This window comes from Vulpes vulpes, chromosome 4 (genome assembly GCF_048418805.1).
Source record: "Vulpes vulpes isolate BD-2025 chromosome 4, VulVul3, whole genome shotgun sequence".
NCBI classification, from domain to species: Eukaryota; Metazoa; Chordata; class Mammalia; order Carnivora; family Canidae; genus Vulpes; species Vulpes vulpes.
The window spans coordinates 41,628,264-41,641,660 of NC_132783.1; the positions used below are offsets into that span (position 1 = coordinate 41,628,264).

At 36.3% G+C, this 13,397-nt stretch overlaps 1 protein-coding gene across 2 annotated transcripts in view; it reads right to left on the reverse strand.

Annotated features, from left to right (window-relative positions):
- Positions 1-13,397, reverse strand: part of NFKB1 (nuclear factor kappa B subunit 1) — a 119,189-nt gene that overhangs the window by 77,791 nt on the left and 28,001 nt on the right. The window contains exons 3-5 of one of the 2 annotated variants that reach the window (XM_072755556.1): positions 9,751-9,826; positions 5,873-5,910; positions 1,315-1,413 (exon numbers count right to left, since the gene is read on the reverse strand). In XM_072755556.1, the coding sequence (XP_072611657.1) occupies positions 1,315-1,413; positions 5,873-5,910; positions 9,751-9,826 (213 nt within the window). Of the gene's footprint in view, positions 1-1,314; positions 1,414-5,872; positions 5,914-9,750; positions 9,827-13,397 lie in introns of both variants that reach the window. The other variant, XM_072755557.1, reaches the window with a different exon arrangement.

The window sequence follows — 13,397 nt, forward strand, 5'->3', positions numbered from 1 at the left end:
TTTTGTCTTTTGTCTTGGGACTGGGATGAGACACTAGAGAGTTCTGGACCTAGAAGTGGAGAGGGAGGAGAGGGAGGAAGCAGAACACAAAGCTGGCAAAACCAAAGGCAAATTTCCTCCACATCACGGTTTTACTGAGGGTCTGTCCTGTTGCCTTTCACCTTCTCACAAAGACAAACCAAGAGTAAAAGAAATAAGTATGTTCTACCCTGAGAGGCACACACCCCTCGGTGGAAACTGAATTGATAACCTTTTGCCAAAGCCTAGTTTTACTGGACAAATAAAACTTTTACAAATAGCCAAATTGTAATTATCAACTGGCTTATCTGCAAAATTCTTACCAGTCAGTCCATGAACCACGGCATCATGTTAGAACTTAAGAAACTCAAAACCACTCTGAGAATGATATTCTCAATTAAACTAGTGAACAGAAAAGAACCTGAAGATGTGTAAAGGTTTGACCAGGCACGCTCCAGACATGTCAGAAAGCAGTGGGTTCTGAGGACTAGCATGTATAGTTGCACGGTTGCTCAAGAGAGGCCCTGCAGTACTTTCAGGCTCTCTGAAAACACTCACACACATTCTCTCATTCAATCTCTAGAAGACTCTATGAAGTACAGACCATTAACATTTCTGCAATGTACACAGTAGGGTCCTGAGGTTTAGAAGTGTCAGATAACCTAGGCAAAGGCACACGGCTAGTCACAGAGCCTGGATCTTAGTCCAGGCTCTTGAATACCATGCCACATAATCCACAAACCCAGTCATCTGTTGTTTTTCACTAAATCTTCAAAGGGCAAGCATCACCGGGGTGGCTCAGTCAGTTTTAAGTGTCTGCCTTCAGTTTGGATCATGATCCCAGGGTCCTGGCATCAAGCCCCACATTGGGCTACCTGCTCAGTGGGGAGTCGGCTTCTCCCTCTGCCCCTCCTCTTACTTGTTCTGCCTCACTCCCTCTCTTTCTCTCTCAAATAAATAAAATCTGGGAAAAAAAATCTCCAGAAGGCTGAAATTAAGCACTTCTTTCAAACACTTATTAAAATTTCCAGAAGTATACAACTAAAAAACCCTTGGAGATGATCAAGAAATAGTAAAAGTCGGTCAACATTGTAATCATTTTGACTATATGGAAATATTAATCCAATTTAAAGATTTGTCACTTCTGCTAAGAGACAAATTTCTACTTAAAAAGTATAAGAATCATTTAAACATCTTAGAACCAAAGGCAGACTATATTCACTTAGAGCATTCCTTTCTTTTGCTCTTCGGAAATCCAGTCTTCCAGAATCATATAGAAGGACACCACAAACTTACTTTGACCTGAGGGTAGGACTTCTTGTTCTTTTCACTAGATGCACCAGGGAGTCCACCATGGGATGGGCCTTCACATACATAACGGAAACGAAATCCTCTCTGCAAAGGTGAATACAGAGACAACAAACTTGAGAAATACTCATTACAAATTATACGAACAAAGTTATATATAAATGTTTAATTCTTGTGTGTATTAGGTGAGAGAGGAAAAACATAACCTGTGAAAGAGGACTGCAAACGAGACCCACTTTTCCCATAATCTTATTATAAACATAGATGTTAATCGATACTTGTGCACTGAGCTGTGGCTTAAAAGCCAGGTCCCTCACCCTGCAGAACCTCTCCTGCTGTGCCTACGTGGGGAGTGAACCGCTGAAGAGTTTAAGCCTTGGACTTGACATGCTGCAGCTTGTTTGAATCAGAGCTTCCTCATCTCAAATTGCCACTGCCAAGCTCCTGAACTTGGCCATGTTACTGATTTGTGCTTCTTTGACTTTTACTTAAAGGAGTTCTTTTATCTACTCTGATTACAGTTGGTTTGGAAGGGAATACAGAAACGTCCTGTTAAATATATTGCTTCAGTGTTGTAGAAGACACTATGCAACAGTTCAGAAGATAAGATTTTAGGTTTTATGATTATTGATATTATTAAGCTCCAGCTTGATATACTAACTGACCCGAATAATCCAAAACCAGATAATGCCTTTCAATACTATTAACTCAAGAATTCTACAGATGTAGTAAATCAGTGAAGAGATAGCTGGAAGCCTTTAGCACGTGAACTACTGTGGGCAGATAAACACTGAAGTTCTATGTTTGTTTGTTTTTTTTAAATCTATACATATGAGAAGATAAGACAAGACCATCTGTAAGGTTTATTCCAGTTCTAGCATTTTATGATTTACAAAGCTAACAGTTATAACTGTATATATTTGCATACTAAGAATAAAACTAGGACTATTATGACAATGGATCTGATATTAGGGAAGCTTAATATTAAGGGAGCTTTCAGAATTTTTCCTAAAAGGCTCAACTTAAAATGATGTCAATCAATATGTGGTAGTGTTATAGTTTAAACTTAACCAAAGGTTTTCTTCTTTCAAATCCTTTTCAAAGATCTTAATTAAGTTAGTTAATTAGTTCTTTAAGGAACTTTCAATTATTTTTACAGTGGGACTGATTTCATATAAACAGTGCTAGAGCACTAGGCTATCAGGAGCTCTGCACACCCACTACCTGGTGGTAGAGGCTTTCTACCTTGCATACTCAACAACCACAAAGCATGGCAAATGCAAAGGTTTTCACAGCTTTGAGCTCATGAGCCAATGCAAAAACTCTTGTCCTCCTTGATCGCTCTATATGTCACTATGCATCATAGGGTCTTACAAAATAGTCTGAGTGGTCCAAGGGCCCTGAACTAATTTACACCTTTGATAAACATCTGGAAATGTCCCTATATTTTCTGAGAACTTTCTGATTTCCAAAGAGGATCAGTCCGAAAGCATATTTTATGGGATGAGTAAGGCCCAAAGTAAATTCCTAGTGTGGGCAAGTTCCTCAAGTCATACGTGGATCCAGAGTGTATCATCAACTCAATAAACTGAGACTTAAAATACTTTTGCATATGACTCCTCAGGAGATTTCAAACCCAATACCAGGGAAACCTTGAGGTATAGTTAGTCATTAGGAGCAATTTTGCGACTTTGCTTCTCACAAAATTCAAACTAAAAACTGAGTTACAAATTCAGCCCTATGCCTTTTGTGGACAAAGGCTGCTGGCTTATTTTTAATATTTAAATGAAATTTCTAAAAGCATGAAAAAGCAGCAGCATGTGCAACATGAGCCTCCAGAATTGGCTAACCATAAAGATAGAGATTTATTGACTGCTAATCTATTTAAATACAACTTCAGTTTTTAAAAAGCATTAGATAATTAGCACTGAATAATATGCAACAGAACTGGATATTCTAAAGATTAGTGGTCTACGCTATGACTCATCTCTGTCTGCGCTAGGGAAAATTGCAGCAAAAAAAAAAAGAACAATTTTTCTAACTTTTTAAAAAATATTTTTTAATGAACAATTTTAATAAAGTAATTCATTTTTTTTAATAAAGTAATTCATTATCTTTAATCACAAAATTCCTTTAGACAGGTGGAGAAATATATACATGTATGCTTTTATATCTTATTGGGAGTAGTGTCAAATACAATATGAGTAAAGAGACATGTCTTAATAGCTTGCTTACAGTTTGAATGGTTGCATAAGAATATCTAAACTTCTATGCAAAGGAATTTTTAACCTGAGGATGGAAATTTATTACATTTTTTTCAGGAAGATAAGCTGTCTCCACATGTATAGTCTAAATGTGTTTCTGATTCTAAATTTTTGAGATTAGAGGTTTGTCGATCCACAACCATTCATTTTAGTAACTCCATTTGCTTACAATGAATCATCAACCTCAAAAGCAAGGACTACATCTATCCTGTCAGAAAGTCTGACTTAAATACAATCTTTTTACTTTCACTGGAGTCAGACATCAAAATAACATTAGTTGGTAAACAAACACATTGTTTTACTCAGGTGAGCTTTTCGACATCTACGTGTAGTTAATTAAATTTTGAATTTTGGAACTACATAGCCCTTTAGGTAAATCATATGTGTCAATTTTTCCTTATGACTGGTAAACCTGTAATAAGGAACTGCATTTTAAAATTCTTATTATTTATGCTTATGAAAATAGATATTTGAAAAACATGCTTTGCCTAGTATGTAGAGAAACAGATTTTAGTTTGATTTCTCACTTTCATGGGTTATGCAGGTTTTGCGAGCTAGAAAAATTTCCAGGCCAGGTCATTGCATAGACTTCTAGGGGATAAACTTCCACTGGGAGAGTCTTTCAGAAAATTAGCTACCTCCTATGAGAATTGGACATGGAGGGCAGCCTGGGTGGCTCAGTGGTTTAGTGGCGCCTTCAGCCCAGGGCCTGATTCTGGAGACCCGGGATTGAGTCTCACGTCGGGCTCCCTGCATGGAGCCTGCTTCTCCCTCTGCCTGTGTCCCTGCCCCTCTTTCTCTCTCTCTCTGTCATGAATGGATAAATAAAATATTAAAAAAAAAAAAAAAAGAATTGGACATGGAGGTAAAACAAAGGCAAGTCATGTTGGCAGTCCATGGAATCTGTCTGCCACTGCAAGCAACTGGAACAATAATACTACGAACTCTCATGGGGCATTTTGTCTCCACATCAAAAACTTTTATCCAAGTTCAGCTTTATAATAATAGTTAAGAAAGTTATATCCTTTAAATTCTAACCAAAATCCAAACACATGTCACAATTACAGTAACCACAATGGATGCTTTAAGTTCTTGACCTAGTTAGCATGAAATGTTATACAATGCAAAAGTGTTACACTCACTCAGCTGAGCTACTAAAAACATTTAGAAAAGTTTTGGGTAATAACTGCAAGACAGCAGGTATACTCATCTCCAGTCTCACACTAATGTGGTAAGCACATCCATTCAGAGATTTACTTACTTTTTTTTCTCTCTTTTTTAAAAAATATTTTATTTATTTATTCATGAGACACAGAGAGAGAGAGAGAGAGAGAGGCAGAGACACAGGCAGAGGGAGAAGCAGGCTCCATGCAGGGAGCCTGACATGGGACTCGATCCGGAGTCTCCAGGATCATGCCCTGGGCTGAAGGTGGTGCTAAACTGCTGGGCCACCAGGGCTGCCCTTACTTTGTTCTCATTCTGTGGGGGTACTATACTATTCTCCTGAAAATCTCATAATAATTGAGCTGTCTCCAATAAGAAAAGCATTAAGACTTTTCTTCTTCTTTCATAGCAATGGCCCCACCCAATTTCCAATAAATATTTATCTACAGAGTGGGGGGCATGGTAAGGAAGCCACTTCAATTCCCAGGTATCCTCAACAAAATCTAGTGGTAAGAGGAAGAGCCTGACAAAATAAAATGCTCCTGTCCTGTCTCAAAGGGGCTGACTCTAAAGTTAACACCAGAGGGCAGAGGACCCAATCGTCCATTCTAATACTTTATCTACACCCCACTGGTACGTATAGTATCTTAGGTCACATGTTCCAAAGAACAAACAGAAAAGGGTGGGGCTTCTAAAGGAAGGAGGAAGGCTAAGAAGTAAAGCATGTACATGGACAGGGTTGATGGGTGTATCTCAGTATATATAAACTGCATACATGGCTATTTCCTTATAAATGAAAAAGAATGGAGACAACTTAAGTTTTTTACTAGGGAGTGGCTGCTAAGAAAAGATGGTGGAGACAGTGAGATAGCAAGGATCTATAATCATCTAGGTTTCACAGAACTACTACTGAGGCTCAGGACACTTGGAAGAATGAATAAGAGAAATATGAAGTAGACAAATGAAATTGTCACATAAATTGGCAGGGTGTTGAAGTTCTAGATAAACTACTTCCTTCGTAAAATTCACTTGTTATTCTATTCAGTGCTTGAGATATGAATCCAGTGCTTATGGATCTAGCATTTAAAGAGGAAGTCCCATCCCTTTAACCCTCTTACCTGTTTAGGTTGCTCTAATATTTGAAGATATGGACCATCTGCTAAAAGCAAAAACAACAAACAGAAAGCAAAAGAAGTGTGAGGCTTCTGAAATTTGCTACAAAATATAAAGCAAGTAAAAAACTCTGAAATTATGTTTTTAAATAGAGGTTTCAAAAAATTCATTTTTTAGCTACAATTCCATACTGATATAATCTACCTTCCTCACCTGACTAGCAAATTTGTGTTTAACAACAGTTTTATGCCTTCAGAGAGCCACAACAAATAAACATTTGTTGAATGGTGATAGCATATTGCACAACCCAAGAGAAGGTGGATGTTCGTCTGGCAAGGATGAAGATGTCAACAGCTTTCACAATCTTGACTACTAACAAAGCACTTTTAAAATGACACAAATACCAATTAAAAGCAGCAACCATTTCCTGGGCACCATGACATTTCCTTTTGCCTTCACATCATTAGACACTGACTTCCATTCCTCAAAGAGAATGTGCTTAATATGAAAGTGTAAGAGGCTGAGCTAGCACCCACATGTGTGAAATACAGAGATAGTGATCTCAGGCTACCTGCCTTTCTTGAGCTAAGTGTTTGGTTCCTTTCCCTTATTTGAATCCCCAAGTACTGTCTTCATTCCCCAAATGGCTAGGTTGTTTTCCCCACCCTCCCAAATATCATTTGGTCTATCAGACATGGTTGACTTCTGTTAATTCATAGTTTTGATGTTTGTATACAATTTCAGAATACTGAGTACTCTCATATCAACTCTTCTGAAACAGCACAGGCATTTTATAAAATCTTGAAAATAATTTAATTGAAGATAGGAGCATTCCAATTAATTAGTATGAAAACATAAAGAAGACTAGAAGCTTAATCCATACCTTGACTATATTTGACTTTGGAAAATTCAAAGGCAAATTGGAACCTCTGGTAGTATAAAATCAAATTGTTCAATAGGAGAAAGTCCCTAATCTCCCCAGCTAGTTTTTATGTCAATAGTATAACAACCTATAGCTCTGCAATACAGGCATATGGTGTTTCTCACTCATTTGACAGTAAAATAAGGTGTTTGATACTAACAAAATTCTAGGAGAATGTTTCTGTGTTCATTTCAGTCTTCACTGTCTCTTGGCCAGAAGTTCATTCTTTTAGATAACAGAGGTTCATATTATTTTAGATAAATAAATTTACAAATATTTAAACTTAAGAGAGAATTTATTTTTATCTTCTCAATGTTATGATGAATCAGCATAAGGCTAGAGAACTGGAGGAAACAAAGGTATAATTATTTCCTATTATTATGTAAGAAATTTATAAGGAAGTCAGTTGAAAAATGACTGAAATTTATAAGGAAGTCAGTTGAAAAATGTACTGTACAAAACATGTACAAGAAAGGAAAAATTGGTAGTGATTGGGCAATGCCATATAATTTAAGAAAATTATCTTCTCTTGCCTATATGAAATTTATCCCTGGATACTTTAAAATACTTTTAGAAAAAAAATTCCAATTTAAAAATTCCCCAAAATGGCTAGAATTTAATTTTTGGTAAGGAAATAAAACTGCTTAGAAATAGAAATATTCTCACACAACTAATATAACTTGTGTGATAATGTAACAGATCTATTCATAAAAACATTCCCTCTAGGATGCTAAAATCAAGAAGAGAGGCCTCTAAAAAAGTAACTTTTGTATGTCATGGAACATACAGAAGAGTTACATCATGTTTACATTAAACTCCAAGCCTCTCACTTATTAACTCTTCTAAAAATACTTGAAGGTTTCCTATTATTTTTGCTGTATGGTTTAATTTCATTTAAATACATGAAATTCTAAAGTTTTGGAATTTTATTACTGAAATGGGGCCATTTACTCTTTTAGGGAATAAACTCAAAAGTTAAGTCAACTAGAAAATTAGATTTAATATGCATGTATTCAATTTAATGCCAATTTTCTTTTGGCCACATTTCTATGCCATGAAGTAACATCCTACTACACAGAGAAATTTAACTTACAGTACATATAATGTTACAGACCTAAAAGTTGTATATATCACATAGAGTTTTCAACAGGTAGTAGAACTAATAGTCTCAGATTTCAAGAAGATAAAACAGTCCAAATGAGAATTACAAGTTAATATTGGTTTACGTAACCTCTCTACCCCTTTAAAATGTGAATAAAACATCTATATATCTTCCTGGATCATAAAAATTGGACTATACCACTACAACAGACAGGGGAAAGCATAATAATAAAAATGATGAGGTAATAATTCGGATATGAGATTTTAAGGTATAATTTTAAGAGTTTTTCAAATATTATGGCAAAAATTATTTCTACAATGTGAAGCTCTGACCACATAATATTTACTGAGATGTTTCTTTTGATAATCTTATTTCAACCTCCACAAATGTGATGAAATAAAAACATCTATTTAATTAGATGAAATAAAAACGTCTATTCAGGGTACTGTTTGAAATTTACAAGGCATTAAATGGAAATGTTTATGCTTTCTGAGGGCAGAACCAAGTTCTTAGGCTTTCAATAAAGCACTGATACTAAGAAAGAACTTTGAACCCCAGAATAAAAAGTTCACAGGAAACACAGAAGCTACCAAGATATTTACTTGTTCACAGGAAGCTGACCTACAGCTCAGATTGGACAGCACTTCATGAGACCTCACTTACAGCAGCCCACAAAATATGTTATGTGGAGTAAAGAGAGAAAGGCCTCAGCAATACGACTTCTGCTAGGGAAGGTGAACATATAGCAGATTTGCTTTTTCCCTCCCAAGAATTCCTAGAAATACATAATACAGATAAAAATGCAGAATATTTTCATCTAAAAAAAATGAAAAGTGGGTACCAGAGTAACAATAATAATTTCAAACAAGAATGATACAAACTGGATGAAATCTCCCAATGAGGACAAACAAGTCCACAGTAAATAGAATACCTGATGTCCACTTTGGTGATTACAAAACTCTCTGGATTTTTTTTTTTTTTTTTTTGTAATTTTTTCAAAGTAATCTCTACACCCAATATGGGACTCAAACTCACAACCCCTAGATCAAAAGTGGCATGCTCTACTAACTGAGCCAGTCAGATGCCCCAAATACAAAACTTTGTTTTTCTTCCATAATTTGTTTTTCTTCCGTAATTTACTCATACTGCTTCAGAACATATGTTAAGTCTCACTGGTGATATGAGGAGCACATAAAAAGAGCCATCACACAAAGCTTACATACAAATCAATAAATAAAAAGAGACTAAATGAGCTGATTTAAAAATCATTCATATGAGATTCAACAATTTGTCCATGGTAATAATACAGTCATGTTAGAAGGAAGGATGATTATCATGAGTTCCACCCAATTGGTTAGAATATGAAGTCAAAGGTTTTTAGAAAGATGATTTTTCTACAGAGATGATTTTTAGGATTTTTGTAAACTTTTATAACCTTGGTTTCCCCAGTACCTGGCATACTGGACAGCACACAAGAGACTCAAATAAATGTTTGGGGAATAGATCTGAGAAGTTCAGAATATCTCATGTGGATCTGGGATAAAGGAAACAGGAGTTATAAAGAATCCGAAAGCTAAAAAGATTGGGTGAAAAGGAAAATGCTACCAGTAAAAAAGTCTTTCCGCGCCATCCTCACAGAAATCACTAACAATTATATAAATCAGATAATGAGTAAGTGGGGTGGAACACTTTGTGCAAATATAGTTCCAAAAAGTCCAGTTGGTTTTTAAAACATATAGCACCATTTCCTTTCTTGGCATATTACTGACTTTTTAAAAGAACTATTAGCAAATCTCAAATTTAGAAAAAAGCAAAAGCAAAATAAATGACAGAGCAACAGGGATGAAGAGTGCTCTTACCTGTGGGTAGTGGCATCTCTGGTTGAAATAATTCTGGATTAAATATTGTATGAGTCAAAGGATCCAAATGAAACATCTGTAAAAAAGAAAATTTAATTTGATCCTTATTTTTCTGACATTGTATTAAATATTTGAAGTTGAAACACCTAAAACAATTACTGGAACAAAAACTAAAGTAAAAAAAAATCTGAAAATATTTCAAATCGGGATTTTAAAAACACGTTCATGAGACTTAGCCAAATTCTCATGTGTACAGAATTGTACATGTCTGGGCCATGTTTATGTGACAAAGGAATTTGAGAAGAAAGGTCAGAAGCCAGCACCCAGTGTGGCTTGCTTACTAATATTTCTTCAGGGTCCAGTATATGTTGATCACAGAGGGGATATTTAATTTTGAATTAAATTTAATTTTGAATTAAATTTAATTTTGAATGAATGATTTAAAGCTGTACTCTCGGGATCCCTGGGTGGCACGGCGGTTTGGCGCCTGCCTTTGGCCCAGGGCGCGGTCCTGGAGACCCGGGATCGAATCCCATGTCGGGCCCCCGGTGCATGGAGCCTGCTTCTCCCTCTGCCTGTGTCTCTGCCTCTCTCTCTCTCTCTCTCTCTGTGTGACTATCATAAATAAATAAAAATTAAAAAAAAAAATAAAGCTGTACTCTCAAAAATATGAGCATGGGGATATAGTCCTAGAAATCCTAGAAATATTTGATGATGGTAAAAGAAACTCCAACTCTAGCCATACAACTTCAAGGCCTGTAAGAATTAAGCATAAACCCTGGAGCAATTTACCAAAAAACTGAAAATATAACCTACAGTTGAAGCAGAAGATATAAATGAGCACTGAGCTCCCTCACTTTTTTTTTCACCTGTACTTACCTAGCACAATGCAAAATACCTGGAATTTAGTGGGTGTGACAGGCTGGATAATGCCCCCCCCCCACCCGACCCCCTGCCAAAGACAACTACATCCTAATCCCCAGAACCTCTGAATGCTATCTCATATAGCAAAAAAGGATTTTGCAAATGTTATTAAACTACGAATATGGAGACAGAGGGGTGCCTGGGTGGCTCAGTCGGTTGAGTGTCTGACTTCAGCTTAGGTCATAATCTCAGGGTCCTGGGTTCGAGACCCCACATCACACTCCAAGCTCAGTAGGGAGTCAGCTTGTTCCTCTCCTCCTCCCCCTCCCCCATTCATGTTCTCTTTCTCTCTGAAATAAATAAAATCTTAATATGGACATAGAGAGCAAATCCTGAATTATCGAAGTGGGCCCAGTAAGAAGGGTGGAGGGGATCAAAATGAATGGCAGGAGGTATGATGATGAAAATAAGAGGTTGATGTGATGAAGGGGTCACAAGTCAAGGAATGCAGGCCACCTCTGGAAGCTCAAAAAGGCAAGGACAGGAAAGCCTCCAGAAGGAATGCAGCCCAGCCAACACCTGGATTTTAAACTTCTGACCTTCAGACTGTAAGAAAATAAATTTGTGATGTTTTAAGTAACTAAATTTGTAGCAATTTGTTACAGTAGCAACAGAGAACTAACAAGCAAGCAGTATGTATTGAGTGATTTATATATTCTATCTTGATAAGTTACTAATAATTACTTATCTCAAGAGAAAATTTTCTTTCCATTTAGTTCATTCAGGGCTTAAAATTCATATTTCTGAGCTAAGCATTTGTTTCAATGTAAATAAGTCATCTGTTTGAAACATCTGTGGACTGCACAAAAACTAGCCATATTTCATTTTTTATGATATGCTAGTTAGTAAGTGTGCTGGAGCTGGTATTAAACAAAAACCAGCATTATGATTTACTCCTTTTTTTTTTTAATTAGTATATTATTGGAGGTTCCTGAAACCTAAGAGCCTAATATGCCTAGTTAAATTAAGAGTAAGAAACAGTGTTTAAATAAAGAACATTTCAGATCCAGTTGTGAGGTATGCAAATTTTCAATTGAGGAACAGTAAATGTGCTCCACTTCAATGCTGAAGAGTGAAGCTCATCTACACTACTCATAGTTCACTGTAAAGGAAATATAGGAATCAAAAAACATGGTATTATAAGAAACAGGCCCCACCTTACAGAGAGTATTCACAAGTCTCAGAAGAGATGACCTAGCAAAAAAATGTCTTCCCTATTGTCCTGCAGGTGGCTGAAATCACTGAGGAGAGGGCAGAGCACTGGTCTCAGGAGAGAGACACACAGTCCACTTCAGACAAGAAAGACAGAAGCCACGTTGTGTGCTGAAGCTTGCATTGTGTATTGGGCCACAGCTGGAGAGCAAATTCCGGAATACATTAAAACACTGAGGATATTTCGCTGAGGACATGTAAACTTCAGGAAATATACACTGTTAAGTTTGAGACAAGGGAAAAAGAAAAAAACCCTCCTACCTCAAGGACCTCTCGCCTCAAAAATGGAAATATCTGATCGTACCGCACCCCTGTTGCTGATGATCACAAAAGTGCCCACATAAGAAAAACTCTCGAAATGAATGTTTTCAGCAGGTTTTACTTTTGTGTGGCATAAAGGACCATCTCCTGTTGATAAGATTTCCTGTGTATAGACAGGAAAGCATGGTCTAAAACCAAGCAGAACAACCCTAATGCTGGCTAGAGTCTGCCTTCAAATGTTCGAGATAGCACATTAAAAGTGAAAGGTAAGACATGGGTTTTAGATAATATGAGTAGCCAAATATCTTTTATGCTGTAATCAAAGAAAATGTTCCTAGATTGATCCTATAGACCATTTGCACAATAAAATGCAAAAGGAGCATCTTAATGTGAAAAGCAATGCTTACTTTCTAAATAAATCAGAATATTGTCAAGAGTAAGGAATGCTACACAAGTCTATTTTATTTGAAGAAGTGATACAGATCCCTTAAAAAGTATTTCACTTTTGGTTTTATTTTTCTGACTGATTATTTGCATGTGTAAATTTGGAAAATCCATTTTTTTTAGGTGGTTGCCATTAAAGTTTTAATGTGAAATGATTATGAATCTTGGACCAGGGTCTTCTCATACCTAGCGTTCGCTCTCTTGGTCTAGTCTAGCAAACTACATCTTACAAATTGCAACTTACATAGACTTTTTCTGGAAAGTCCTTCATAACCCCATTCTTCTCTTCAGGTAATAGAGTGATACCTTTCAACATTTCTAGCTCATTCTGTGCAAACTAGTACAACAGCATTTACCACTATATAGAAACTATGTTTCTGTCTCTCCTATTAGAATGGCAGCTGTACCACTTACTTTGTAGTCCTTCTTAGCCAGTGTTCTGGTAATCCATAGTAATGCCTCAATAAATAGCTGATGAATGAATAAATCTCAGTATTTTAAATACTTCTTAAAAATCATTACATTAAAAGTTTAATATTGCTATTGTAATTACCTTAGAGTCTGAAAGCTGCTTTCAAGTGGTTCATTTAATATACATTTCATATAAAATACATACATATGTATGCATGTGTATATATACGGAGGAGGAGGAATGGGAAAGAAACAAAATATTAATAATCAAAAAGAGATCTGTTGGACAATTCATTTTTTTAAGGATTTTATTTATTTTATTCATGAGATATGCGCAGAGAGAGAGAGGCAGAGACACAGGCAGAGAGAGAAGCAGGCTCCATGCAGAGAGCCCA